General features: G+C 56.7%; 2 protein-coding genes and 2 long non-coding RNA genes across 10 annotated transcripts in view; 2 read left to right on the plus strand and 2 right to left on the minus strand.

Annotated features, from left to right (window-relative positions):
- Positions 1–20,620, plus strand: part of CRHR1 (corticotropin releasing hormone receptor 1) — a 54,610-nt gene extending 33,990 nt beyond the window's left edge. The window contains exons 4-13 of one of the 3 annotated variants that reach the window (XM_038547005.1): positions 2,653–2,738; positions 9,643–9,749; positions 10,497–10,617; positions 10,858–11,011; positions 11,270–11,330; positions 13,444–13,516; positions 13,695–13,780; positions 14,019–14,154; positions 14,332–14,373; positions 14,982–20,620. In XM_038547005.1, the coding sequence (XP_038402933.1) occupies positions 2,653–2,738; positions 9,643–9,749; positions 10,497–10,617; positions 10,858–11,011; positions 11,270–11,330; positions 13,444–13,516; positions 13,695–13,780; positions 14,019–14,154; positions 14,332–14,373; positions 14,982–15,122 (1,007 nt within the window). In that variant the 3' untranslated portion in view covers positions 15,123–20,620. The remainder of the gene's footprint in view (positions 1–2,652; positions 2,739–9,642; positions 9,750–10,496; positions 10,618–10,857; positions 11,012–11,269; positions 11,331–13,443; positions 13,517–13,694; positions 13,781–14,018; positions 14,155–14,331; positions 14,374–14,981) is intronic. The other 2 variants (XM_038547006.1, XM_038547007.1) reach the window with 2 other exon arrangements.
- Positions 3,903–10,410, minus strand: LOC119873241. Of its 3 annotated transcripts, XR_005364333.1 has the most exons (4): positions 9,619–10,410; positions 8,957–9,087; positions 8,441–8,498; positions 3,903–7,482 (listed from the first exon to the last, which is right to left on the minus strand). It is a non-coding gene; the product is annotated as an uncharacterized LOC119873241 (long non-coding RNA). The 3 variants fall into 3 exon arrangements; XR_005364332.1 differs by having other exon boundaries at positions 3,904–7,482; positions 8,957–10,410; XR_005364334.1 differs by having other exon boundaries at positions 3,962–7,219; positions 8,957–10,410.
- On the minus strand, positions 10,504–24,003 carry LOC111097312. 3 transcript variants are annotated; one of them, XR_005364330.1, is made up of 5 exons: positions 23,844–24,003; positions 23,235–23,470; positions 13,423–13,524; positions 11,340–11,550; positions 10,504–10,624 (listed from the first exon to the last, which is right to left on the minus strand). It is a non-coding gene; the product is annotated as an uncharacterized LOC111097312 (long non-coding RNA). The 3 variants fall into 3 exon arrangements; XR_005364331.1 differs by lacking the exons at positions 10,504–10,624; positions 11,340–11,550; positions 13,423–13,524 and adding an exon at positions 21,159–23,152; XR_005364329.1 differs by lacking the exons at positions 10,504–10,624; positions 11,340–11,550; positions 13,423–13,524 and adding an exon at positions 21,159–23,155.
- A 33-nt stretch (positions 24,004–24,036) lies between these two features.
- On the plus strand, positions 24,037–26,215 carry SPPL2C (signal peptide peptidase like 2C). Its single transcript, XM_038547003.1, is given in 2 exon segments — positions 24,037–24,975; positions 24,977–26,215. Coding segments are annotated over 2 exon segments (1,983 nt in total). The 5' UTR covers positions 24,037–24,120; the 3' UTR covers positions 26,105–26,215.
- Positions 26,216–26,806: the final 591 nt, after the last annotated feature.

The following is a 26,806-nucleotide window of genomic DNA, read 5'->3' on the forward strand; positions in this document are numbered from 1 at the left end:
TGAGGCCCTGCCAGGACTTCCAGGCCTTCTCCATAATGCCCTCCCTCTTGCTGCATCTGATCTTCAAAGGGATGGGAAGCTTTTCCAAAAATATCCGTTTTCCCGAGACTCTCTGGGAGGACTGCTCAGCTCAGCAATTAAAGACAAGGAGGTCGCATCCTCCCTGGCAACGACTTGCTGCGGGTGGGGCCTGCTTTTTCTTTCAAGATCACCTCCTCCCTTCCCACCAAAGCCTGCTCCCTCTGGATGACCTGGCCTGGGAGGGGATCCTGGCTCCTGCCCCACATGTGGGGTGCGAAAGGGGAGCTTGAGCCAACGGGGCATCTCCTGTACCCCCTTCCATTACCCCCTTTGAGAGGGATACGTAATGTGTCCAGAATCTTATATGACATTATATAAGTAACAGTTCAAAGACAATAATAATGAAAATAATAGTGCATACCACGTGCCAGGTAGAGCTCCAAGCCCTCGGCACACTCAGCCACTGAGGAAGGAGCCGTTGTTAAGTTTATTCCTATCTTGCAGATAAGGAAACCAAGAGATTGTGTGACTTGCCCAAGGTCACACAGTTAGGAAGGAGTGGCACCAGGATTTGAACCTGGGCTACTTGGGTTGAGAGCCGTGCTCTTCACACTACTCCATGCTGCTTCTCTCAACGCAAGACCACCTCCCTATTTCCCTGCCCCCTACCTGTGCCTCTTCCAACCAGATCTCTGCCCAAAGTCCCTTTCTCTGCAGACATTCCAGAGTGGCCTGGTCCCAGGCACATCTGGTCCTACAGAAGGTACACTGGATTCCCCTGGCTTCTTGCCTCCTCCCAGACCTTCCTGAAATCCCAGTCACTGAGCCCTCAGCCCTCTAGTAGCTTATCCCTCATTTAGCAATTAGGAGAGAATCAGCAGCTCCTTGGCCAACTCTGCCCAAGGGCTCAGCTCCGCTGGGAAAGGAAGCTGAGCAGAGCTTTAAAAATGCATTTAGCCTCATTTCCCCACTGGCATGCTGTAGCCTGAACAGCCTCTCAGCAGTGTGGCTAGGGAGCACGTTCCGTTAGAGAGGCCTCAGCCTTGCGGTCCTTGGGGCCAGACCACGGCTCCCTCTTTCCTGGTGGCAACAATAGCTCCCCCATCACCCTCCCCATCATCTCTCTCCTGTCCTGCTGCCAGCACGGAGGCAGGCCCAGGCTAGACTGCTCCCTTGGGGGATCAGCTGGCCAAGCCCTTCCCCTTACAAATGACAAGAGGGGCCTCAGCGGCTCCAGAGGCTGGTGGGCTGAGGTCATTCTTGCAGCCCAGCAGCACTGAACTGGGCCTAGGGCACCCACTCTGTCTCCCATGCAGTGTGCTGCCCCTGCCCAGGCTCCGGGTTCAGGGACTGGGACTCAAGCAGCTTCCCCAACCATCCTCAAGCCCTGCTGGGGTGGGGATGTGGCGTGAGAGTCAGTGTGAGCCATGAAAAGGCCTGCAGCAAGGGGTTGGCTCAAGATTCAATTTCTCTTCTAGCCAGTGCTGCCTGGACTCAGGGCCAGAATGAACTCTAGGAAACATATTTAAAGCCACCAATGCCAGAGGGGTACAGGGTGGGGCAGGGTGACCTCTGCCAGCAAAGGAGAAAAGACTCCAGGTTTGGATCTCCCTTGGTCCCTTCCTTACTGGATTTTAGGGCCCTGGTGCCTGCTGGGCGTACAGGCAGGAGGGAGGGTGAGAAGGACCCCGGATGCAGTTCCAATCACCCCAGAGCCCTGAAGCCAGGCCTCATCTCAGAGCACAGGGCTCCTGCCCATCTCTCTAGAAGGCAACAGGTTCCAGGCCACAGTCCAGTTGGGTGGCTGCACAGAACCCTACACCTCCCTGGGCTGCCCTCCTGCCTTCCCCCTAAGTGCCATGTGCCAGGCTGGGAGCTAGTTGTAGTGGATCCTGTGGGACCCACCCCCTGTGACATCCCCAGCACACTCCTGCCATGCATCATTTTCTGTACTAAGAATCCCCCACATGACCCTCTAGCATACATCCTACTGTTGGAGAAATGCCACCACAAGGCCCTTCCCCAACACCTGCCCTTTGAGGCCCACCCCATGTGAACACTGCCGTGTGAGGATCCCCCACGGGAAGCCTCACCACGGGTAGTCACTATATGAGACCATCATTTCAGTGTGCCACGTGAGCTGTCACCACACACCCTGCCACCATATCATGCCCAGCCTCGGCAAGGGAGCATTGACTCATCAGATCTCACCATCCTTCTGCTGCCGTGCGAGATGCCAAAATGGGACATTTCTCAGAAGGGCACCCACCACATAATCTGCTGCCGTAGAAGGCCTTGCAAGGAAACAGCTCCAGCAAGCTGGTCAGGCCTGCCCATGAACCTGTCCCATGGACATGATCATAGCAGCCTGGGTGGGCAGAACCATGGCCCCATGGACAGGCACTGGGGCTGCCACTGAGCCCCTTACTGGGGCCAGTGGGCAGAAAGAGGCTAGAAGATGGGGTAGTAGGAAGCCACTCTCCTTAGCTTCAACCAAGAGTCCCCAGCAAGCAGGCCCTGTGTTGGCCCAGATGGATGGATAGATGGACGAACCAATGGACAGATGGATACCTGGGTTGCTCTTTGGGAGAGGAGCCCATGGGTTACCCTGACTCTCTCTCCTTCTTCCAGACAATGGCTACAGGGAGTGCCTGGCCAATGGCAGCTGGGCCGCCCGCGTGAACTACTCCGAGTGCCAGGAGATCCTCAGTGGGGAGGTGAGGCTGTCCATGTGGTTGGTAGGTCAAGCCCCAGCTCAGGTCTGGACCTGCTACGTGGGCCCCGGGCCTGTGAGGAGCCATCCCCAAGGGAGGCTGAGCTGAGAGGGCAGCAGCTGGCTCTGACACAGATGAGTTGGGTCCATGCTCCTTCCCTCCTTCCACCTGCATTTCCTGGGACAGATTTTCATCCATTCCACACCACGCACCTGCATAGCACATCCGGGACCCACCAGGGGGCACTGTGTCAGAATCAAAGATGGGGGCGGGGAAGCAGTGCAGTTGGAAAGAGCCCTTGGAGAGCTTTGAAATATTTAAATGTTTTTGAGAAGATAATGCTTACACATGATACAAAATTCAAAAGGTACAAATGAGAACACAGAGTAGTCTCCTTCCCACCCTGTCCCAGCCACTGGGTTCCCTCCCCGGAGGTAATGCCAGTTTCTAGGTGCTCTTCCAGACATTGCCTGCATGTGTGAGTGATTTTAAATATATATATATATATATAAATTTTATACAAAATTAATATATATATATATATAATACCCTTTTTTGTTTTTATCCAAATATTGCATGTTATACACACTGTTTGACACCTAGCTTTTTGCATATGATCATCCATCTTGGAGATTATTCCGTATCAATACATAAAGAGCATCTTCGTTCTTTTTCACATTTGCATAATATCACATTGTGCAGATGTGCCATCATTTATTTAACCAATCTTTATTCTCGGCCTGGTTATTACAAATAACACCACAATGAATAATCTTTTAAGGGTGGCACTTGGCAGAGGCGTGGGTATATCTGGTGTTGCTGCTACCTCTGCCCCCCCATTTCTCCTCCCTCCATCTCCACAGACCCTTTCAGTGGGTGCTGAGGAAGGAGAGGGTGGTGGAGGTAGAAAAGTGAGTGAGCAGAAAGCAAAGGGGAGACAGGAGGGCACCCCAAGCTGTCTGAGGGCCCTGGGCTTCTGGGGCATGGAAGAGGGGGGCTGATGCACTCAGTCCTGAGAATTCCAGCGCCTAAAAGATCTAAATTGGAAGAGACCTTGGAGACCCTCCATCCCCTCTTAATCTGCGGGGTAATAAGAACCACCCAGAGTACGTGTTCAAATACAGGCCCCAGGGGCAACAGCCAATAAATGAAACTCTCCAAGAAGACCCGGGAATATGTTTTTTTTTTTTTTTTTAAGATTTAATTTATTTGACAGGAAGAGAGTGAGAGAGAAATAAAGCACAAGCAGGGGGAATGGTAGAGGGAAAAGCAGGCTCCCGCTGAGTAGGGAGCCCTATGCGGGTTCAATCCCAGACCTTGGGATGATGACCTGAGCTGAAGACAGATCCTAACCAACTGAGCCACCCGGGCGTCCCATGGGAATCTGTTTTGAACAAGAGCCACGGGAGACTTTCTGATGGGGGAAAAAGTGAATAACTCAGATCTAGTGCAACCCATTCACCTTGCAGGTGGGGAGACAGTCCCAGAAAGAGGGAGTGACTTGGGCAAGGTTACACAGCCAAAGTGAGTCACAGCCTGGAACCTGGGCTTCAGAGTCCGGGCTCTCTTCTGCCCACCACCAAGTGCTCTGTGTGAAGCGAGGTGGATGGAGGAAGAGCAGCTTTCCCCACCTTGCACCCCACCTGGCCCTTTGTGCTTTAGTGATGCCCTTCCCCAGGCTGCCTGGCTTCTTGTCACTGAGCCATTGGGAGCTTGCCCTCTCCTTCCTGAAGTTGCACAGACAGGGCAAAGTTTAGCCTAGAAGTAAGGCACATTCTTTGGTGGGGCTGCTTCACCGGGGTGAGTTACTAGGGATGCCAGAGAGAGGTTTGCTGGCATCTCTACTCACAGGCCAGCCACATAGTCCCCCACAGGCCACAGTAGGTTGGCTTGTCCCCCACCCAATGACCTGACCTTAGCAGGGTGCTAGGCCCACACACAATAAGCCAGCCTGGGAAGTCCTGGGGTTGCAGATGAGGGCACCCGCACTCCATTGGGGGAATGAAGTGGGATCAGGAAACATAGTTGGGCCAGAAGATCTGGGCTTGGTGGCGGGGGAGGAGGGATGGGCAAGAACACTCAGCCTGGTGGGGAGCTCCTTCCCAGACACACAGGAGATGGGGCTCACAGGCAGAAAGGCAGGTCTGCGCTGTGGGCAACTTTTAGACCACAGCTCACGCCCACAGGGAGATGGTAGGGGGAAGGTGCAGCTAAGGCAAGAAGTCTCCAGCCCTCTACTGCACCCCACTGTGTCCTGCTAGGTCTGCAGAGCCTGAGGCAGATGATGTATCTCCGACTGCACATCAGGTCACCAGCCTCCTGGCTTAAAACAACTCTCCCCCCACCCCTGAGGAGCAGGTGTCTGTCGCCTTCTTGAACAGGAGCAAAGCTGGAGAGCCACAGCTGCTCCCCACCTTCCCCCTGCTTTGGAGCCCCCTGAACGTCTGGAGAAGCTCAATGGTTCACCCGAATCCCTCCTGCTCTAATCTCAGCCCCATCCTTCTAGTTGGCACTGTCCTTAGCTCCATCCCCTTCTGCTCATGACAGGGGTCTCTCCCTCTACCAGCGGGGTTAGGAGGAGGAGGAGGAGTGTTGGGGAACACCAGCTTCTCATCAGTCCCTCTTTGGAAGTATAACAGGAACAGCACAGGCTTTGGAGGCAGGTGGTTTGCAGTGTGAACTCCGGTCCCAGCACATGTGCTGTGTGACCCTGGGCAGGTAGCTTAGCCTCACCAAGGCCTGGCTTCCCTCTCTGTCAAAGGGCGCAGAGTAAGACAGTGTCTGCCTCCTGGTAGAGGGAGGGTCACGTCTGCCTGTGGAGGGCACTCCATCCACCTGCCATGCCTCTGCCTCTCTCGCACCTGGGGCCAGGGGAGGTTGTAGGGTACACCTGGGGGATAGGGGGCATTGATGAGAACACCAGGTAACACTAGCACCCCCTTCCTCTGGTTGGTGACTCGGTGGGGGCTGCCACCTACCCCTTTCCCGGGGAGCCCCTGCTTGCCTGGCACTCTGGGTAATCAATTAATTTAATTACTGAAAATGCCATTCCTTTCCGCCAGCCTCTAGCCTCGCCCCCCTCCCCACTCTCAAGATTCTCCATCCACTCCCTAGTTATCGAGAAGAGGAAGAGAAAAGTCTCCAATTAATGGAGCAGCCGGTTTCTCAGCTTCAGGCCTGGGCTAAGCCCTAATTAAGCACCAGTGCCCCAGGGGATTGCAGATAATGGATTTGCAGAAGGGCTGCCCTGTAAAATGTGAAATGGGACTGTGAGGGCACCCAGAGGCCAGGCCAGGGAGGAAGGAGACTGCCTACAGCCACCACCACCACCAGGGGACAGGCCCCCATCTGGGAAGCTGGACCTGTTCATGGTCCAGCCCCGGGAATGGCACTGACCCCCCTGCACTCAGTACCACCCTGCACTGATCCCCATGCTGCCTATCAACACCCTCCAGACACTGTCTCCCTTCACAGCAGTGACATCCTCCCCAGCCACTCCCCCCCCCCACCTCCTATGACACTTCCGTGCGGCTCCCCCTCCTACACTCTGCTGAGCTGGGGAGCCCGGTCACGTCCTGGGAAGGCACATCTTGATATGATAAGAAAGGGATCCTGAGGTGTAGGCTCGTGGGCTGAGATTCACTGCTCACAGCGGTGTTGGTTCAAGGACCAGAATTTCTGAAACGCTTGAGAATCACTGGGGCGTCTTGCTGAAATGAAGATTCAGGCTCAGTGAGTCTGGGGCGGGGCTTAAGAGATGTTTCAAGTCTTCAGATTCCTGCAAGCTCCCAGGTGATGGTGGTGTTGCTGGTTCGGGGACCACACTTCGAGGAGCAAGGGGCTGGAGTGCCCACTGGTGGGGTGAGGGAGTACCCCAGGAAACCGGCTGGTGAGGAAGAACCACAGTGGGAGAGAGACCAGGGCTGGGAGGCTCGGCAGGAGTGGTGGGGACCCATGGCTTCGGGATAGGTCTGACACTGCCACCACTTGGGACAAGGTGTGTCTTTCAGAGTCGTGGTCGAAATTGGCCAGGCACTAATTTCTTATTGGATTCTGGCCATTGAAGAGCACAGTGGAGTGGCCTGTGCCCAGTGTCACACCATGACACCTTCCTCAGGCTACCAGCGGGCACTAGGTCTCCAAGCTGAACAGGGACAGAGTGCTGGTCAGGTTCCCAGGGGCTGGCGCTGTCCATTTGTCCTTCAGCTGTCCCAGCTGCTTCTGCCATTAATGGAGGCCATCAGTAGGGTCTCTTGGAGTATCACTGGGTGCCTCTTAGGATATTGCTGGCTGCTCTCTCTGGGTGTCATTGGCCACATCTCAGGCTATTGCTGACCGTCTCGAAGGGTGTCAGGCTATCTCCTGAGTGTAGCTGGCTGTCTCCTGGGGTGACCATGCTGTCTTGGGCTCTCTGCACTGTAACACTGTGGCTGGTTGCCATCTCTCAGACTGCCCCAGGGCTCCGACCAGCCAGGGCCTTCCAGCTGGAGGAGTCACACAGAAGCAGCCCCCTGAATGCTTTGGCCCAGTTCTCCCCTTTCAGCCTTGGTGGAGAAAACCCTTCACCAGCCCCCATCCTCCCTGCAGAAGCCCTCTGAGGATCCTGGGCCCCAGACAGTGAGAGTGCCTGTTCTCAGCCCGTTTGTCTCCTAGAAATGCACTGGGGAGGAGGGGATCTAGAAGGCCAAGCAGACCTGGATTCCCATTGCTGGCCGGGCAGCTCGGGCTAATTATGCAGCCTCTTCAACTGGAAAAACAGAGACAGAAGGACAGTCTCTGAGGGCTATTGTGAGAAAGGAAAGCTGTAGCATCTATAAAGCACCCGGCACAGTGCCCAGCATACAGTAGGTGCTTAATAAACCCCACTCATCCTGCCTCAAACCCAATGACCCAGGCTCAGCCTGCAGCAGGGTCGCGGCGGGCAGGGGGTAGCTGATGGCACGTGGTGGTGAAGGGGTTCCCCACACACCCCGCTCGTCTTGCCCACCTGGGCCTGCAGACAAAGCTGGGGCGTCACGCCCTTTAGCTCCCAGGCATCGTTATTACTCAGGAGCTCCACAGCATGGATTTGTGGGAAATCTAATGAAAGGAAATTAAGTAGCAGCTCCCAGACAGGCTGGATGTGTTCATATCTCCTGGAGTCTTTGGATTTGGCATCTACTGCCAGGCACTCCGAGACCCTTCCCATCTGCACGGTGGCGATGGGTACCCTCTGCTCCCCTCCCTCCCTCTCTCTCTCCCTCTCTCTCCCCTGCTTCTCTGTCTTCATTTACACCTCAGTGAGTCTCAACCCTTCTGAGCGCAGAGTTGCTAATGTGATTTCCTGCCACGTTCCTGAAAGCCTCTGCCAGGAAAATCAGCCCCTTAGAACAGAGCTCCCTGGGCCTTCCAGAACCTCGGAGGTTCTTCAGTGAGGATGTGCCTGCAGGAGGGCCCTGTGCTGGGCACTCGGAAGAGCGGGGAAGGGAGGGCTTGGACTCCTCTCCGATGCCTGCTAGGTGTCCTGCTGCAGAGGTACATCTTTTGATCTTGGGTGAGTGAGTTGGGGCCTCAGTTTCCTCATCTAGAAGAAGAGTAGGATTGGACTCGATGCTTAGGACCAGCTCTGACATCCACAGATTCTGGAATTCTGACAGGAAGGTCTAGGGAGAGCCAGGCATTCTTTGGTATCTCTGAAAGTTTGAACAAGGCCTTCAAGAACTTACCCTTTTCTCAACACTAGCCAGTTTCTGTGTGACTCATGGCCTGGCCCCACTCCAGAACCTGGAAAGAATAAGGGGAGGAGGTGCTAACAAGGACCCCCGTACACACCCCCTTTGCAAAGCAGGTTGCTTTTTGCTTCCTTCACACAACACACAGTTACGGAGCTCTGCTGTGCCAGACCCTGGGTCCCTGGGCCCTGCCCTCTCGGGACCTAGGATAGGGTGGAGGGAGGCTTTGATACTGGAGGACAGGAGTCTGCATAGAGCTGGGCACTGGGGACCATCGGTCCCCCATTATGGGGTAGGAGACACCTTGCCGGTCTGCCTGTGCTGGTCCAGAGGTGGTTTGAGTTTGAGGGACCTTGAATGAGTCAACATACTTTTGTGCCTGGTTTTCTGCAAAATAAGGTATAGACCCTCTTCCAGGTCCTCCTACATGGTGGCCTTGACAGGTTGAGAAGACCACCAGTATGAAAATACCCTGTACATGGAAAGGCTTCATCATTTTATGGAGCTTACCTTGGAAACAGGAGACCACCACATCTCTCAGCTTCCTTTAGTCTATGAAATGAAGGCAGTGGTAACATCGGGGACTTTGATACAATCCTGGGAAGGGAGCCCATTTCTTCCCCAGGGCCAGGGGGCAGGGCCTGGAAAGTGAGTTACAGAGCGAAGAGAGATTTTTTTTTTATGGCCTGTAATGGCTCTGTGGGTGCACCTGCCATCCCTCCCATGGCTGATAGGAGCAGGCTCCCACTGCAGCAGGAGGGATTTGGGGGTAATCATCCCTAGTGGTTCCACTCGGAAGTGAGTGAGGAAAAGAGTCCTAAAGGGTTGGTGTCCGCGGTCACGAGGGCCATGTGGTATTTGGGCAGAGCAGAAACTTGCATGTAAGAAGCGTGCACACACCTTTGTGCACGTGGAGTAGGGAACCCCGTGGGACGTGGAGACCCGAGTTAGCTGGTATTTGTCCAACCGCATGGAGCAATGGGCAGAGCATGGGATTCAGAGACAGACACAGGCTCAAGTTGGACAGCCCCACTCCAGGGCCATGCTCGACACCCAGCCCGGGTTCGGGAAGGGGAATAACTACCGTTAGTACCAACTCCATCTCCACCAGCTGAGGGGGGTGTCCTTACATGGCGAGCGGGTGCAGGGGTGCAGCTATATAGGAGCCTCACCTCTGTTCCTCTCCCCTACTTCAGAAGAAGAGCAAGGTACACTACCATGTCGCTGTCATCATCAACTACCTGGGCCACTGCATCTCCCTGGTGGCCCTCCTGGTGGCCTTTGTCCTCTTTCTGCGGCTCAGGTGAGAAAGACTCAGTGTTGGCCTCTGGCCTTGAGCAGGGTAGAAAAGTGAGACACAGGAAGCAGCCCTGGGGGAGGGGCTGCTGGCAAGACGGGCCCCTGCCCCCTCACCTCTGTGGGAGGGGGACAGACATAGGAGCTCCAGGTCTCTTGGAACCTCTGGCAGGGCCATTTCTGCCCCCCACCCAGCCCAGTAACTACTGGGGGGACCAGTGATGGCTGAAGCCCAGGCTTGCCTTGTGCCACCCCCACCCACGCATGGATGCACCCATCTGGGAGGCCTGGAAGGGGGAGCCTTTGGGTTGGAAGGAGGCAGCTAGCAGTGCCAGGCAGGTCTGTGCCAGGAATGGGGGTGGGAGCAGGAGCTGAGTATCAGGCCTGAACGCTGGGAGAGAGGCATCCCACTGGAAACCTTTTATGTCTTTGGACCCTAGAGCTACAGGGAAAGTAGGGGTGCTATGGGAGGAGGTGGTCCCCAGTAAGCCAGAAGCCCCTGGTCCCTGGAGCATCTGCTATGTAGCAGACTCTGCCCCAGACCTTAGGTCTGGATGCGTCTCAGGTAGGAAGGGGTCTGTGGGGCATCAAGAGAGCTTCTGCTGTCACCTCCCAGTGTGACTCAGCCAGTCAGCCCGGTCCTCAGTTTCCCCATCCATACATCTGGATTGGAGTGAGGCTGGTGGCCTGTCCCTCATTTCTTCTTTCCTCCCTTGCTCCCATCACCCTCCCACCCTCCCCCGCTGCCTCCCAGGAGTATCCGGTGCCTGAGAAACATCATCCACTGGAACCTTATCTCGGCCTTCATCCTGCGCAATGCCACGTGGTTTGTGGTCCAGCTCACCATGAGCCCCGAAGTCCACCAGAGCAATGTGGTGTGTCCTGGAGGGGCAGGCACAGGGTCAGAGGGAAGGTCTGGGTGGGACTGTGCCCTGGTGAAAATGGGCCAGGCACAGGCCTTGAGGCCCAGTATAATGGGAGTGGCTCCCTGCAGGATGAGGGGGACAATGGGGGGAATCCTATTAAGAGGAGGTCCCAGGCCCAGGGTGGGGTGCTGCTGCCGTCATACCCCATCCCCAGTCTAAGTGTCATCTCTGGTGGGGGTGGGGTGGTAGGGCTGGTGCAGGTTGGTGACAGCTGCCTACAACTACTTCCACGTGACCAACTTCTTCTGGATGTTTGGGGAGGGCTGCTACCTGCACACGGCCATTGTGCTTACCTACTCCACTGACCGGCTGCGCAAGTGGATGTTCATCTGCATCGGCTGGGGTGAGTGCCCTGCGCCCCCTCCTCACCCAGACTCTGGCCAGCTGGCTAAGGGACCTGAGAGCCCGGGGCCAGGTCAGGGTGGTGGGGTGAGAGTTGCAGTCTGCCCCGACTTGGGGATGGAGTGCAGCATGCCGGATGAGTGAGTTCGAGCTCTACCCTGGAGAACCCCTTCGCACTTCTAGGCCCTGGGCTGCACTAGGGTCTTCCAGGCCTTGTGTCTCCCACCCATGAGCTCTGTGACAGCCAGTCTCTCCCCAGGTGTGCCTTTCCCCATCATCGTGGCCTGGGCCATCGGGAAGCTGTACTACGACAATGAGAAGTAAGTCACCTCCTCCCCTGAGCCCCGAGGTACAGGCTCTCAGCCCAGCTCTGCATGATGCTTCCTAAGGACCTTGGGCCACATCACCTTCCCTGTTGGGGCCACAGTTTCTTTGTCCATATAGGAAGGGTGCTGGGGGCTGGGTTCGATGAGTGTCCCCAGCAGTGCTGTCCTTGAGGTGGAGCTGGCTAGCCAGGTGGATCCGGGCTCCCTTATCTGTCTTGGGATTTCACAAACAGCATAAGGGTTACTGGCAGTCTCTGGAGTCAGACGGCCCAGGTTCTGAATCACAGACCCATCATAAAGTAGTTATATGACCCCGGGCTTGTTATTACGGTGTGCCTCAGTTTCCTCATCTGTAAAATGGGAATCCTATAAAACCACCTCCTGCAAAAAAGGGTTTTTGTGGGAATGATATGAGTTCATACAATATTAAGCATTTAGAATGTTTGGTACATAGAAAAGTCCATATACATTTTTAATGAATATTAAGATTTGTTTTACAAAAGATTCCATGGATTTAATAGAAACAAATCCTGATGGTCTCATAGAGTCCTTCCAGCTCTGAAGTCCTGACTTTGGTCTAAGGTATTCCCAATTACCCCCTGGAAATTAGATTTCTGCTGTAGTGGTTCTTGCCTTGGCTCATGTTAGAACCTCCCAGGAAGCTTTAAAATGTACCAATACCCAGGCTTGACCTCCAAAGAGTGGGATGTAATTGGTCTGGAGTGTGCCCGGGGCACTGGGATTTTTAGCTGCTGAGACTGAGAATCACTGAGCAAGAGGCAGAAAATGTGGATACAGCCAACCAAGGAGGTGCCAGGACCTTCCGTGCCAAGGCGTTCGCAGGAACCTGCTGTCTGAGTGGGGTGCCAGGTGGCCTCCATCACAGCAATTCCTCCCCACCCCCATAGAGGGGAGGAGGCCGCCAACACCTCACTGGGCTCGACGACGAGCCTGGAAACTGATATTCATAGTTACCAGGCTGATCCTTCCTGACTCTGGCCCGCTGGCTCTCTCTGCCTTGGCACAGCCGACAGGTGGGGTGGGGTGGGGGGCTGGGTAGGTAGGGTGGCAGTTGCCAGACACCACTGGGGGCCTGGGAGTCATGCCCAGCATGTTGGGTCCCAGCACAGGAGCATCGTAAGCCCTGGGCCATGGTGCCTGGGCCTGCAGGTGTGGAAGTGACTACAGTGGAGGACAGTAAGAATAGGTTTCAAAAAGCTGCCCAGTAGGTGTGTTGGAGGAAAAAGGATGCGCCTGGTTTAAGAAAGTCTGTCTGAGTGGCTCTGGATCCCCATCTAGTGGTACGATGCTGACACTGCCGCAGAAGGGATCCCGGTGTGACACAACCAGAAAGAACTTGTAGGGATCAACCACTAGCCCTGGCCCCAGACAGCTGGGATTTGGTCTCCATGGTGCTTTTTGAAAACTTGAATTCATTTCAAACCTTTAAAAAGTCCAGACGTCTCACATAAAAGTCTCAGTTTCTGGCTTATAGAAGCATCATGAGATCTAGGCACTGTGGGTCTCATCCCCTGGAGGCCATGGTCTCTGCACAAGGACATGGGACTTCCCGTGTGCCGCATCCCCACCCACTCCCTAGACCCCCAAGAGATCTCTGGAGGGAAGCTCAAGAAAAGGAAGAGCAGTTCTGCTTCTTCTACAGGTGAAACCTATGGAATCTCTGCCTTGGGGTCATTCAGGCCGCAATTAAAGTGATTCAGAGATCGCTAGCTGCTGGGGGGCCCTGCGTGACAGGCACCAGGCACCACCAGGGGGCTTGTGCCAGACCCCCAGAGGGGAGCCAGGGGAGCAGTGGTGTGTTGAGCCCCCGTCTGTTCTACATAGTGGTCTTTGCCACAATCCGCCCCCCTGCCACATTGCCTGCTTCCTGCTTTACGTCTAATAGAAGGTGCTATCTGTCCATTCTGCAGATGGAATAACTGAGGCATTGTGTTGGGATCTTGACCTTCTTCCAGGGTTGGAATTGAGGTACCCAGAGCCTGGCTTCTGGCCCCAGTCCTGCCCTGGCCAAGCACTGCCCCTCCCCATGCCACTTAACTGGACCCGGATGACCTTCCCCCCTTACCTCTCCTCTGTGGCTTTCTAGGTGCTGGTTTGGCAAAAGACCTGGGGTGTACACTGACTACATCTACCAGGGCCCCATGATCTTGGTCCTGCTGGTAAGAACCTGGGTAGGGGGGCAGGAGAGAGGGACAATCAGTACCTACTTTGGACTGACAGGGTCCCCGTGCAGACCAGACCTGGAGACACTGAGGCCCTGCCCTGTCCACCCAGCCTGTCTCCAATCTCTTGTGCACACATATCCCCACACCATCCCACTGTGTGCTCAAATTACAGATCAATTTTATCTTCCTTTTCAACATCGTCCGCATTCTTATGACCAAACTCCGGGCATCCACCACATCTGAGACCATTCAGTACAGGTAACCTGGCCCACCTCCCTCCCCCAACCACAGGGGGCTCCAGAGACCCCAGCCTCCAACCCAGCGTCCCCCCCTCCACAGGTCCGACAGCCCCTCCTGAAAGCCCAGCTCCCCATCTCAGACCTCCTGGGGACCTGGCACCCCAGCCCCAGGCCCAGCCCTCCTCACGGAGCCAGAGGCCCCGGCCCCATCCTGGGGTGGGCTGTGACTCTGGGCCTCCCCACCTGCCCCGCCTCAGGAAGGCTGTGAAGGCCACTCTGGTGCTGCTTCCCCTCCTGGGCATCACGTACATGCTGTTCTTCGTAAACCCCGGGGAGGACGAGGTCTCCCGGGTCATCTTCATCTACTTCAACTCCTTCCTAGAATCCTTCCAGGTACTGCCACCCACCCCTCACTCTGGCCCTGGCTGTGCTCTGCACTTGCTTGGGTGGGGATTCTTTCAGACAAGGGTCTGGAGGGGTGGAGGCTGTGGAGAGGAAGGGGGTGGCCCGGAGGCTAGGTGGGGCCATACCTGTCCCTGTGCCTTGACCCGCCTTCTCTGTCCACCCCAGGGTTTCTTTGTGTCTGTATTCTACTGTTTCCTCAACAGTGAGGTAAGGATGCCGGGGCCCCAGAGCTCAGGATGGTGGGGGGTGGGGGACTTCTGGGACCTGAGATTGTCTATAGCCTCCTCCTGCCCTCCACATGCCAGCTCCTCCTCCCTGCCCCCAGGTCCCTAATGAGGATGCAGCCAGGAGCCCCAGGAGGGCCCCTGACACCTGCCCACACTGCTCCTATAGTGGCAAGCCCACTGCTTTGCTCCCATAGGCAGTTGGCACAGGGAGTCAGAAGTCAGGGCTTCAGTCCCATCGATGAGTCTGTGAAAATGCTTGTTGAAAACAGGAAGGGCTAAGCCCTTGGGCAGGGCATGCATATGTGCTGAAGGTAGGAATTCTTTGTGGCAAAGGCCATCGGTGCCTCTGTGTGGATGGGAAAAAGTCTTCTCTTCTCAGAATACTTGCAAAAATCATCCTAACAAATAGGCAAATAATGTTGATGACATGCATGGCACCTCCTCCTGTGTGGCCCCCTTTGCGTTTCACACCTGCGTACTGCACGCCTGCAGACTGCTCACGTGTACTGCTGCTTGTGGCAGCCCTAGGGGATGGAAGGGAGTCCTGAGATCCAGGCTCAGACACCATGCTCTGCTCTGTGCCCACAGGTCCGCTCTGCCATCCGGAAGAGGTGGCATCGATGGCAGGACAAGCACTCGATCCGTGCCCGCGTGGCCCGCGCCATGTCCATCCCCACCTCTCCCACCCGTGTCAGCTTCCACAGTATCAAGCAGTCCACGGCAGTCTGAGCTGGAGGGCCACGGAGCGGAAGATGGTCTCCAGGCTTGGCCAGCTGCCCTATCTATGGAGGGGACCAAATCCTTCTCACAATCTGTATCCCCAGAAGCATCTGGCACTGACAGCGTGGGCCCCACCCCACCCCCCCGGCCCCGGAATGAGCAGGAGTTCTAGGCCTATGAGAGCAGCCATAGTCTGGGCCATGGGATGAATGGGAAATAACCTATAGGATTGGGCTGGGCCCAGGGCCTCTGGCTCCCTTGTGCCCCAAGTCCTCCCCGGAGATGGAATGAGAATGGAGTGGAGATGGCCAGCCAGAAAATCCAAGGCAGCACAGAGGTCCTTCCAAGAGGCGTCTTCTCCCAGAGCACAAGATGGCCAGCCTCCTGGAGACCTGGGGCCTGTCCTCAGCAACTGCAAGGCACCAATTGCTGCCCTAGGAGCATCATGGGAAACTCCTGTGACAGCATCCCAACCACCGTGATGATGCCTCTGGGTGTTGGCAATGCCTTCTAATACCAGTGGGAACCAAAGCCAGGTCACCAGAAAGCCCTGGCCATGTCATTAGAAACCAGGTGACATCATCAGACAGTAGGCCACACCACAAGAAATCCTCCCAAGCCACCATAATTTCATCTGGCACTGTGGCACTGCCATCAGAAATGCCCTGTCTCGCTGCCTTGTACCCTTGGACCTTTATGCCCTGCAGGCCACTCAGCCCCCCGCCCCGGTCCTTAACCACCCACAATACCCACACCCTGATGTGTCACCTCCTGCCCCTGGTGTCTCCCCCTGTGTGGGAAGTGGGGGTTGGAAGGAGATGGAGTGTCCTGTGAGCAAGAACCAGGGTGTGCCCCAGCCAAAGCCAGTCTCCCTTTTAGAGAACAGAGAATGCTCTGGGCCATCCTGCCTGCTGGTGTCAGTGGTCTGGCATCTGGGGCAGCCTCTCTACTGGGTACAGGGGGTTTCTGGTGCCTGGATGACCTCTGGAGCAGCATGATTAGCTAAGCAAAGATAGAAGGGGCAGGGGACTTGGATCCTCTCTGCCTGAGTGTCCTGGAGCAAGACAACTGGTTCTCGGGGCAATCAGCAGCCCCCACTGGACCCTCCTGTGTCCAGAGTACTGGGCCACTGGAGCCAGGCCTTGGGAGATAAGGTGTCAGCTGTGAGGGGGTGGCTGCTGTAAATAATAATATTTATCTTTTCAACCAGCATCTGTGAAGGTCTGGACTATGCGGGGTTGGGTGGGAAGGGCACAGCAGAGAAATGGAGGCCACTTTTCAGTCTGGGGCCAGCCAGCCTGTGGCTGGGAAACCTGACACCATTCACACCCATCCCGATGGGGTGCTAGGTGAGCCACTGGGGGCATGGGCCTGCGGACGCAGCTGACAAGGACGGCTCTTAAAAGGGATGAGTCATAGGGAGAGAAGGGCCACAGGTGAGCAGTGCTGGCCAAGGACACTAGAGGGGTCAGGGCCCATGGCGACAGCTCTAGCCAAGGTGTGGCAATGGGACCAGGCAGGAATGTCTCCCAGCCCCAAGGGAAGGGCCAAGCTGGAAGCAGGAAGTAGAGTTAAGGAGGCCTTGACACTGTCTCAGCTTGAGAGCCCCAGAAACAGAGCCAGAGACAAGGTTTCCAGAACCAAGTAGGGAAGGGGAGCACGGGGAGCGGGTGGGGGCGGGAGGCCAGGCCAGGGAGGCGGCCGGAGCAGGGGTGCCCACACCACAGCCACTACTAGGGGCAGCTGGAGCATAATCCTACTGCAGAAGCCCGAGGGGGCATCCCCGCCTTCAGCCCACCTGAGGGGCCACAGGGGAGGAAGGCTGCCCCCGGGGGTAGGGAGCACAGGGGCCACATGACAACAGAGACACAGAGAGAGAGATACACACTGAGGGAGCGTGCACAGGCACAGCAGGGTGTGGTGGGAGGCAGCCTGAGGGCAGGAGAGGGGGTGGGACGTGGAAACTCCACCCTGGCACACAGGGACCAGGGACTCGGGGAGGGGACCAGAGGCACCAGGACAGAGACAGGCTGATGGCCCCAGGAAGGGACCAGAAGTGCCTGAGGAATCTCAAACGGGCCACAATTGAGGCATCTTTCTCAACTGTTATTCGCCCAGTGAAGAAGTGAGAAAGCAAGGCTTCTCCTGTACGAGTTGGGCTGTGGGGACAGGGCTCCCCAAGGACAGAGCAGCCTGGGAGGAGGAGGAGAGGACATTGTAAGGAGGTTGCTTGGACAAGAGGTCCTGGGTGGGGGGCAAGCTGAGGCAGTGTCCCTTCTGCTTGTGCCTCCTTCCAAGCACCTACTGTGCATTCGAAACTGCCAGGCCCAGCACAAGGCGGGGAGATGAGTAGCCCCCCGAGATGAGTGCCAGCAGCCAACTGCAAAGCCTGGAGCTGCCGGGTCTTGAAAGCCATCAGAGGACACCTCCAGGACGGGGCTGACAGTCATCAGAGGAGCTCCTGGGGGAAGTGGGGGGCAGGCAGGGGCTGGTCCAGATGAGCCTCAGGACACCTCCCATTCAGAGACTGTAAGGGAGGAGGGGCTGCTTCAGGAACATCTGGGCCCCAGAGAACTGTAACTCCTCTGCGGGGGTGGGGGAGGGCAGGTGCCCAGGGTATAAGCCTGTCACAGCCCAGGGCTCAGGAAGCAGGGTGAAGGCAGGCCCCCAGATGGGGTTTCTGAGGGTCATTGTTCCCTGAGGTTCAGCCTGAGGGTATAAGGGATGGATACACATGCCACTGTGCTGGGGCAGAGGCCTGGCAACCACAGGGGGAGGGGGTCACTGCAGGACAGACCGCTCCCTCAAGCCTGGAGGCCACAGTCCCCTGGAGTACCCCATCCGAGCCCGTTTCTCCTTGGGACCCTCCTTCATGGGCACAGATCCCCAGGGGAGGAAAATCCCCACTGTGTGGTTTCCATTTCGGGCTCCTCCACCTCTAAGTGTGATGACAGGCCCCTGCCCTGGGGTCCTCAGCATCCCCTTCAGGCCTCCTCAGTCCTCCTGCTGCTGCTGGGTCAGATGCCCTAGGATAGGGCAGGGGAGGGAGCCAGATGTGGGAAAACATGTGCTAAGGAGGCAGGGAGGTTTTAGAATCCAGGTAATAACACCTTAATTGTGGGCATTTGTAAACTGCTTTGCAATCTGTATAATCCTTTATGATATCATCTAATCCTCAAGTAACTCAAGGAGGCAGAACCTTCCCATTCTACAGCCAAAGACACTGAGGCCTGGTAATTCCTCTGAGATCAAAGGTCCTCTGGCTCCACATGCAGGGATCTTTCCACCCCCTGGGTTTGGGTTTTAGGAGGCCAGGACAGATAGAGCAGCTCTGGGGGAGAGGGGGCAGCAGGAGGCCTCAGGGCTTCAGATTGTCTGGTTGGGGACGAGTCCCAGGTGAAGATGGGACCAGCCCAAAGATGGCACAGCCAGTGTCCAGTTGCTGAGCTCAGCTGGGTGGGAGCAGCGAGGGTTCTGTACAACTATCCTGATTCCCAGCACACGCTTCCCACCTTCCCAACATCCTCCACCCCTCCACTCCTTAAAATGATACTTAACTGCGAACAGTGCAACCCAGGGCACCAGAAGCTTCTGTGGGCCTCCCTGCACCCACCCAGGCTCTGCTCAGCCCAGGGAAGGGGGTCACCAGCCTCCAGCTTAAGGGTCTCAGGATCATCTCATGGAGTCCTCTGACTTTAAACTCAACTGCCCATCCTCAGTCCAAAGAGAAACGAGGGCTGTTTTCTGCATTCCAACACCAGCAATGCTATCGTTGATTGAGTGCTTCTCGGGTGCCAGGCACAGCCCAGCGGCTCACCTATTCTTCATACCACACCCTGTGAGGCAGGGGCTGTTATCCCCATTTAACAGATGGGGAAAAGAAGGCACAAAGAGGGCCTGAGGCCTGCCTCAGAGCCCCCAGCGTGGCTGGCATGGCCGGATGTGCACCTAGGCTGGCCTCACTCAGCCTCTACCGTGTTTAGCCGTATGCAGCAGGAGTTCTTTGTAGAATGCCTCTCCCTGCCCCACTGCCTCCTCCAATACCCTCCCTAGGGAAAGTCCTCAGTTTCCCTAGTTTGTGGACAAACAGCATTCAGAGACAAAGTTGGCACCTGCAAAGCATGGGCTTCGGGGGGCCACTCCTAAGCAGCCCAGCCTCCAGGCTGCCAGCCTCCCAGGGTCCCAGCCCTGTCGCTGTTTCATGCCAGAGCATTGCCTCCTACCCCTACTTTTACAGCCCACCAACCTCTGCAGATCCAACTGGTCAGGCTCGGGCTCAAGACAGGCCTGCAACACATATATTTTTCAAAGGTCTAAGTGTGTTGGAAACATTGATGAGATCATTGTTTAGAGGTAACTCCAGAGACTATCTTCAGCCTCCAGACTCCCACCCACTCTCTCTGCCCCTTCCGGGGGTCCTGGACAGATGCCTGCCACCCAGCCTCATCGCCCCACTGGGCCAAGGCAGGTGGGGGCAGAAGCAGGCGTGGGGGCCCTGTGCTCAGTGTGCCAAGAGGAAAAAGGGAGAGTGGAGCGGGCACCCAGTTAGGGGGGTGGACGACGTGGAGGTGGACCTGGAGGTGCTCCTGCCTCTTGCCTTCATTATTGGGATAGTTGGGGAGGGAGCAGGTGGTGACCCAGTCCTCTCTCAGTGTCTATACCACCTCTAAGACATGCATCTAGGCCAGCACTGAGCCAGGTAGCAAGGGCAGTGAGTGGCCAGGTAAGCCGGGCACCATCTTCTCCCTTCCTGAGCAGCCACACTGGGCTAAGTCCTGCTGTGAGGTCAGCTGTCCTTGCTGCTCCAAGTGGATAAAGATAAATGCTCCAGGTGCCCCCCTAAGTCCCCAGACAGAAGGCAGAGACACTGCCCCTGGCTTGCCTGGGACAGTGACCCTGAGAGCCCAGGCCATAGCTAAGAGGAACAGCAGGGAGGGAGCAGAAGCTGCAGATACAGGGGGATGCCTTCAAAGAAAGGGATGGAATCTGGAGAGAGAGGTGGGCCAGGCTGCAGAGTCTTGGAGCAGAAACACAGCATCGGCCACTGGTATGATGGCACCTCCCAGAGCATTGTGCAGGGCACTGTCTGGGCCCAAGCAGCCACAGAGAAGACCAACTCCAGGGCTGTGGGGGCTGGGGGTGGATCCGGAGGATCTGGGGAAGCAGCGATTAGAAAGACACTCAAAAGCCTTCAGTGAGCCGGGTCCCAGGAAGAACCTCAGAGGGAATGAGCCTCAAGAGAATTCTTTGAGCCAGGACACCAGGAACCCAGGGTAGATCAGAGAAGAAGGGTGGGAGCAGGCTTTTTTGGGGAATCCTGTGTTTCTGAACCCCAAATAGGGGCACAGGCTGGTCTAGTTCCAGAACGTGTTCATCTCCATAATGGAAATCCCATTCCCATTAAGCTGTCACCTCCCATCCCACCTTCCTAGCCTCTGGCCACTACGAACCTGCTCTGTCTCTATAGCTTTCCCTGTTCTGGATATTTCATAAAAGTTAGAGTCATACAATAGTGTCCTTTCGTGTCTGGTTTCTTTCACTTAGCACAGTGTTTTCAAGATTCATGCACATCATAGCAGGTATCAGGACTTTGTTCCTTTTTACGGCTGAATGATATTCCATTGTATGGAGAGACCGTGCTATCCATTCACCCGTTGAAGGGCATTTGGTTTCTCTCCACCTATTCCAAGTTACTGCGAATAGTGCTGCTATGAATATTCATGTACATTTTTTTGAACACCTGTTTTCAATCCCTTTGTTAGGTACCCCCAGAGGGTGGGATTGCTGGGTCATATGGTAACTCTACGCTTCACTTACTGAGGACCCGCCAAACTGCTTTCTACATACAGGCTGGTGGCTGCACCATTCCACATTCCCGCCAGCACCGTAGGAGAGTTCCAATTTCTCCACATCTTCACCAGAACTTGTTACTCTCTGTGTTTTTAACCATAGCTGCCTCAGTGGGTGTGCTGGTCTGTTTGTAGGAAACCCAAGACCCCCTATTGGGAGAGCAGAGCCCCAAGTGAGAATAAAAGCAACATCAGCTGAGGCCGAGACAGTTTTATTATCACAGCACTCAGGAAGGGGCTGGCTGGAATGCAGAGAGGTCTTACTTTCCTGACCGCCCCTGACCAACGTGCCAGTGCTTCCCTGCAATGGGATCCCATGGCAGGAGTGGCTGGCAGCCTTCCCCAGGCCCCAGGCCCTGCCACGTGTCCCTGTCCCCAGCTGGGAGTATGCTCACTAGTCTGCTGGCTTTGCTCCCTAACATATTTCTGACAGTTACCTTGTCATTATAATTACTGTTTGTAATCGAATTAAACGTTAGAGCCATGGATGAAACAGAATTGTACAAACAAGGAGAAATGTTGTCTCTTCTGAAAACTCTATTGAAAGACACAATCTGAGTCACACAAACAACTAGCTGTCAACCCAGGTGGGGGTGAGACGAATGTAAATACCTGGGTGGGAAGAGATTGGCAGTCTATGTGGTTCTAGTTGCCAACCACTTCGCAAGGTCCTTTCAGCCTGCCTTCCATCCCAATGAACCCAAAGCTGGATGTTGGGAATGGTGTCGCATCAGCGCAGATTTTGTAAGGAAGGCGACTTGGAATGCTGGGGGATGGGCCCATAATCGATGCAGACGTGTTAAGGAGATCAGTGACTGTGCGCTCCATCAAAGTGAAAATAAAATGTGTTTTATAGGTTGAATTGTGTTCCCAAAATGATATGTTGGAATTCTAAACTCCAGGACCTGTAAATGTGACCTTATTTGGAAATGGGGTCTTTGCAGATATAAGCGTGTTAAGATAAGGTCACTGGATGGGCCCTCAATGCAGTCTGAGAGAGAACGTCCGGTGACAGCAGAGGCAGAGATGGGAGTGGTATGGCTGTAGGCGAGGAAAAGAAAACCAAAGATTGCCAGCCACCATCCAGATGAAGAAGGGCTGGGGAAGGGTATGAGGAAGGGTCCTACCCAGAGTCTCCAACGGAGCATGGCCCTGCCAACACCTTGATCCTGGACTTTGTCTCAGTCAGCTCAGGCCATATAACAAATAGGCTAGGGGCGTAAACAACATGAACAATTTTGCACAGTTCCAAGAGGTTGGGAAGTGTGAGATCAAGGGGCTGGCTAAGAGCGTTCCTCGGGAGAGCTCTCTTCCTGGTTTGCAGACAGCCGCCATCAGACTGAATCCTCAAAAAGCAGAGAGTGAGATCCTCTCTCCTGTGTCTCTTATGAGGAAACAAGCCCATTCCTGAGGGCTCCACTCTGATGACACTCTTACCTCCCAAAGGTCTCACCTCCAAATACTAAATGTAAAGTGTGGAGATGACTTTTTAATGGGTCCCCTCTTCAACCGATTTTTTTTTTCAACACACACATCTGCTGGCCAATCCCCATCCTCTGAGACAAGTGGGCCAGCCACAGTTCCCTGAGTACACTGTGCAGAGCACAGCAGGGTTAGCCAGAAGCTCCTCCACCCAGCATGCTGGGTTTTAATCTTGTCTCTACCACTCACGTGTCACCTTGGAAAAGTCTCTTCACTGCCCAATGCCTCAGTCCCTTCTAGTGGAAAACAAGGTCATGAACTCACACATCCCACACATATTAGAATTCTATCACTTGCTCTTCCAGAATCTGAGAGTGGCAGAGAGATAGACAAGGTCTCTGTCTTCATGGAACTCAACCAGGGAGACACAGAAAATAAACTAGGAAACATATAAGCAAAGACTTGAGTTGTGATAACAAGTGCTAAGAAGTGTTTGCTCCTGGCCGTGGTCAGGGGGAGACCATTGGAGCACAGGCCTTTAGGATGAGAGCAAGCGGCAGGTGAGGCCTTCGGGTGGGAGGCAGAGCTGCATGGCCAGGAAGCCTGATGCTGTCAGGGAGCCGGGCAGCACCCTGGACAGGGCAAGACCTAAGGGAGGTGTCAGTTGTGGGGGCTGGATCTGAGGCCTGCGGCTGGGGTCTGTGGGGTGGGCTTCTCTAAGCTCAGGTTTACTCAGCCATGAAGTGGAGGTGTTCAGGGACGGTAAAGCTGCTATAACAAAGAGACCCACAATAAGCTGAGGGCTTAAGGAAGACAATGTATCCAAGAGTCTGTGGTAAGCGTCCCATACCATTGTTCCATGTAGACATCCAGGGTCCCGCTTCCTTTCCTTCTTCTCTTTCCATCCCTTAGGACAGCGTCCTCTCACCAGAGACAATGGTCTGCCTATGACTGGCTTGTGAGAAGGGAAGAGACGAACAAGGAGCCTCATGATCTCCGTCCAGGCTCCTGAGGGGTTCACATCATTTCTGCTCAATTCCATTGGCAAGAACTTGACCATATGGCCATTCCTAACTCCAAGGGAAGCTAGAAATGAAATTTTGGTCATGTGTCAATACAAAAGAGCGTGGCTTTTGAAGGAGGGCACACAGCCTCCCCGCCCCGCCTCCCCACCCAAGCTGGATACAGTAATACCTCCCTGCAAGGACGTAATGAGTACAGATAAGAGTATGTGGCACTTAGTAAGTGCTCAATACAAGTTGGCAAGGTCACTGAGGTCAGGGCTCCCAGGGCCCTCAGGAACCCTCAAGTCCCATGTTCTCATTTCTGGGCGGCTGGAAAAACAAGCGCCGAGGGGAGAGGCATCTGCCCCGGAGCCCAGTCAGTGAGGGCCAAAGTTGGTCCAGAACTCACGTCTGGGATCCTCAACCCCAGCCCCTCGGCATTAATTTCAAATTACCTGATCCAGGCCCGCCAGGGGCTGAGCAGAGAGCGGGGACCTGGGCAACCTCTCTACTGGAGGTGGGGTGGTGGGACAGGCATCTAAGAGGGACCCAGTGCTCCAAAGCAGTGCCCTAGGCCCCAGGCTGCAGGCTTTGTGACCAGGTAGGTGTGGCTCCAGCTCCCAGACAGGAGGCAAGGCTGCTCTATGACAGAGGGCCACACCCAGCCCCTGGGAGGAGGCCGGGGCTGGGAGCCGCTGCCACCTTGGGGCGCAGCGCGGGTGGCTGGGGAGGATGGCGTGCCTGGGCTTCCTCCTCCTCCTCCTCACGAGCACCACCGCCCGGAGGCAGTACGGCGTGGTCCACGTGGTGTCAGAGAACTGGAGCAAGGACTACTGCGTCCTGTTCAGCTCCAACCACGTCACCCTGCCGCGGGACCTGCACCACGCGCCGCTCCTGCCCCTGCACGATGGCACCGCGGCACCCTGGTGCCCGGGCAAGGACTCCCCGGCCCGGGCGCGGCCCCTGCGCCAGGCCACCGCCATGGTCATGAGGGGCAACTGCAGCCTCCACGCGAAGGGCTGGCTGGCTCAGGGCCGCGGCGCCCACGGGCTGCTCATCGTGAGCCGGCTCGGCGGCCGGCAGTGCTCGGACAGCAGCCCGGGCCCCCAGGAGCGCCGGGCGCCGCGGCCGGGCCTCACCATCCCGGTGGCCGAGCTGCGCCACGCCGACCTGCTCGACATCCTCAGCCACACGCACGGCAGCGCCTCGGTGCGCGCGGCCCTGTACGCGCCCCCCGAGCCCGGCCTCGACTGCAACGTGGTGGTCCTCTTCCTCCTGGCCGTGGGCACCGTGGCCGCCGGCGGCTACTGGGCCGGCCTGAGCGAGGCCGAGCGGCTGCGGCGCGGGGCCCGAGGGGCCGGGGGAGGCGCGGCGGCCCCGGGGGAGGCGGCGGCGGCGGAGGGAGCCGAGGACGCGTCGGTGGACTTCACGCCAGCCGTGGCCGGGGCCGTGGTCACCATGTCCTGCTCCATCATGCTGCTGCTCTACTTCTTCTACGACGGCTTCGTCTACGTCCTGATCGCCACCTTCGGCCTGGGCGCGGGCACCGGCCTCTACAGCTGCCTGGCGCCCCTGGCGCGCCGCCTGCCCCCTGCAGCTCTCCCCGCGGCCCCCGGCCGGCCCGCGGGCCTGTCCGCGGCTGCCCCTGCTGCTGCTGGCCGGCCTGTGCGCCGCGGTCACCGCCGCCTGGGTGGCCCACCGCAACGAGGACCGCTGGGCCTGGCTCCTGCAGGACGCCCTGGGGGTGGCCTACTGCCTTTTCGTCCTGCGGCGGGTGCGGCTGCCCACGCTCAAGAACTGCGCCTCTTTCCTGCTGGCCCTGCTGGCCTTTGACGTCTTCTTCGTCTTCATCACGCCCCTCCTCACCAGGACCGGGGAGAGCATCATGGTGGAGGTGGCCTCGGGCCCCGTGGATTCCTCGAGCCACGAGAGGCTGCCCATGGTGCTCAGGGTGCCGCGGCTGAGCTTCTCAGCCCTGACCCTGTGCGACCAGCCCTTCTCCATCCTCGGCTTTGGTGACATCGTGGTCCCTGGCTTTCTGGTGGCCTACTGTCACCGCTTTGATGTGCAAATCCAGTCGCGCCAGGTCTACTTTGTGGCCTGCACCGCGGCCTACGCCGTGGGCCTGCTGGTCACTTTCGTCGCCATGGTCCTCATGCAGATGGGCCAGCCCGCCCTACTGTACCTGGTGTCCAGCACCCTGCTCACCAGCCTGGCTGTGGCCGCCTGCCGCCAAGAGCTCACCCTCTTCTGGACCGGCCAGGCCAGAGCCAAGACGCCCGCCCAGCCCGTGGCGGGGCTCCATGACGCCCCTTCATTTGGCTCTGAGCAGAAGCAGGAGGAGACGGCAGACGTCCACACAGCCGGCAAGTTTGAGGGGGCCACCGGCCACCTGGCAGGGGACTTGGACAGCAACCTGGAAGAGGCCGAGGCCGAGGCCACCACCGCATCTGAGGATGAGGCCAGTGGTCTGGATGTCCACAGTGATAGCTCCGAGGGCTGGAGAGATGCCAACCTGGACCCCGACGAGCTGCCTCAGGCCTCCCCCGGGTCCTCGGAGGAGCTCGTGCCGCTGATGCCACCGCCCTCAGTGCTGGGCCAAGCCCGGGCCCAGGCCCAGGCCCAGGCCCATGACACTGGCCTGCCCTGGATGGGGCTCCACAAGAGGAAGGGCGGGAAGGTGCAGAGGAGCATGTCAACCCACGCCCCCTTGTGAACCGGAACCCCGAGACCTGTGCCCCAAGGAGTGATGGCAGAGTACTTTGGAGCACAGCCACACGCAGCCCGAAAAGAAATAGGGGCATTAAAGATATTCCATATCCACCCAGCAGAGCTTCGTGGTTTGTTACGGCTGTAAGAAAGCGGTGACCACAGAACAAATCCATGCGGGTTCTGAGGATAGGTGCCAGTCCCCAATTCTGCAGAGTGATAGACGGGCCCAGAGAGGGCCCATGACTCACACGAAGCTACTCGAAGCTACTCGGCAAGGTCAGGATCTGCTCCCAGGGCTCACTGGACTATCCACCTTGCCATCCGCCCACTGTCCAAGCCAGGGCCCCAGCCCGGCCCCTCCTCCCCCCACCTCACCCCCCTGCCTGACTGACAGGCCCCATCCCTGGAGCCCCACCCCCACCTCATTGCCCATCTCTGCCTCTTCTGCAAGTCAACTGCACTATCACCGGTCTTTGATCACACCACATCCTCTGCCCCTGTCTTTCTGCACATGCTATTCCCTCTGGAGGGGATGCCCTTCTCAGCCCAGACAGAAATATCCCAACCTGGGTTCACTGAAACACTCCTAGACACCCTTCGAGTGCCCGCTCACATCCACCCTCTCCCCAGACATCCCTGCTCCCGGCATCCCAGACTGCAGCATGCATCTAGTGTGTTCCTGCACTCAGCCACCTGTTAGAGCCCA

Source organism: Canis lupus, chromosome 9, assembly GCF_011100685.1.
Source record: "Canis lupus familiaris isolate Mischka breed German Shepherd chromosome 9, alternate assembly UU_Cfam_GSD_1.0, whole genome shotgun sequence".
Classification (NCBI taxonomy): Eukaryota; Metazoa; Chordata; class Mammalia; order Carnivora; family Canidae; genus Canis; species Canis lupus.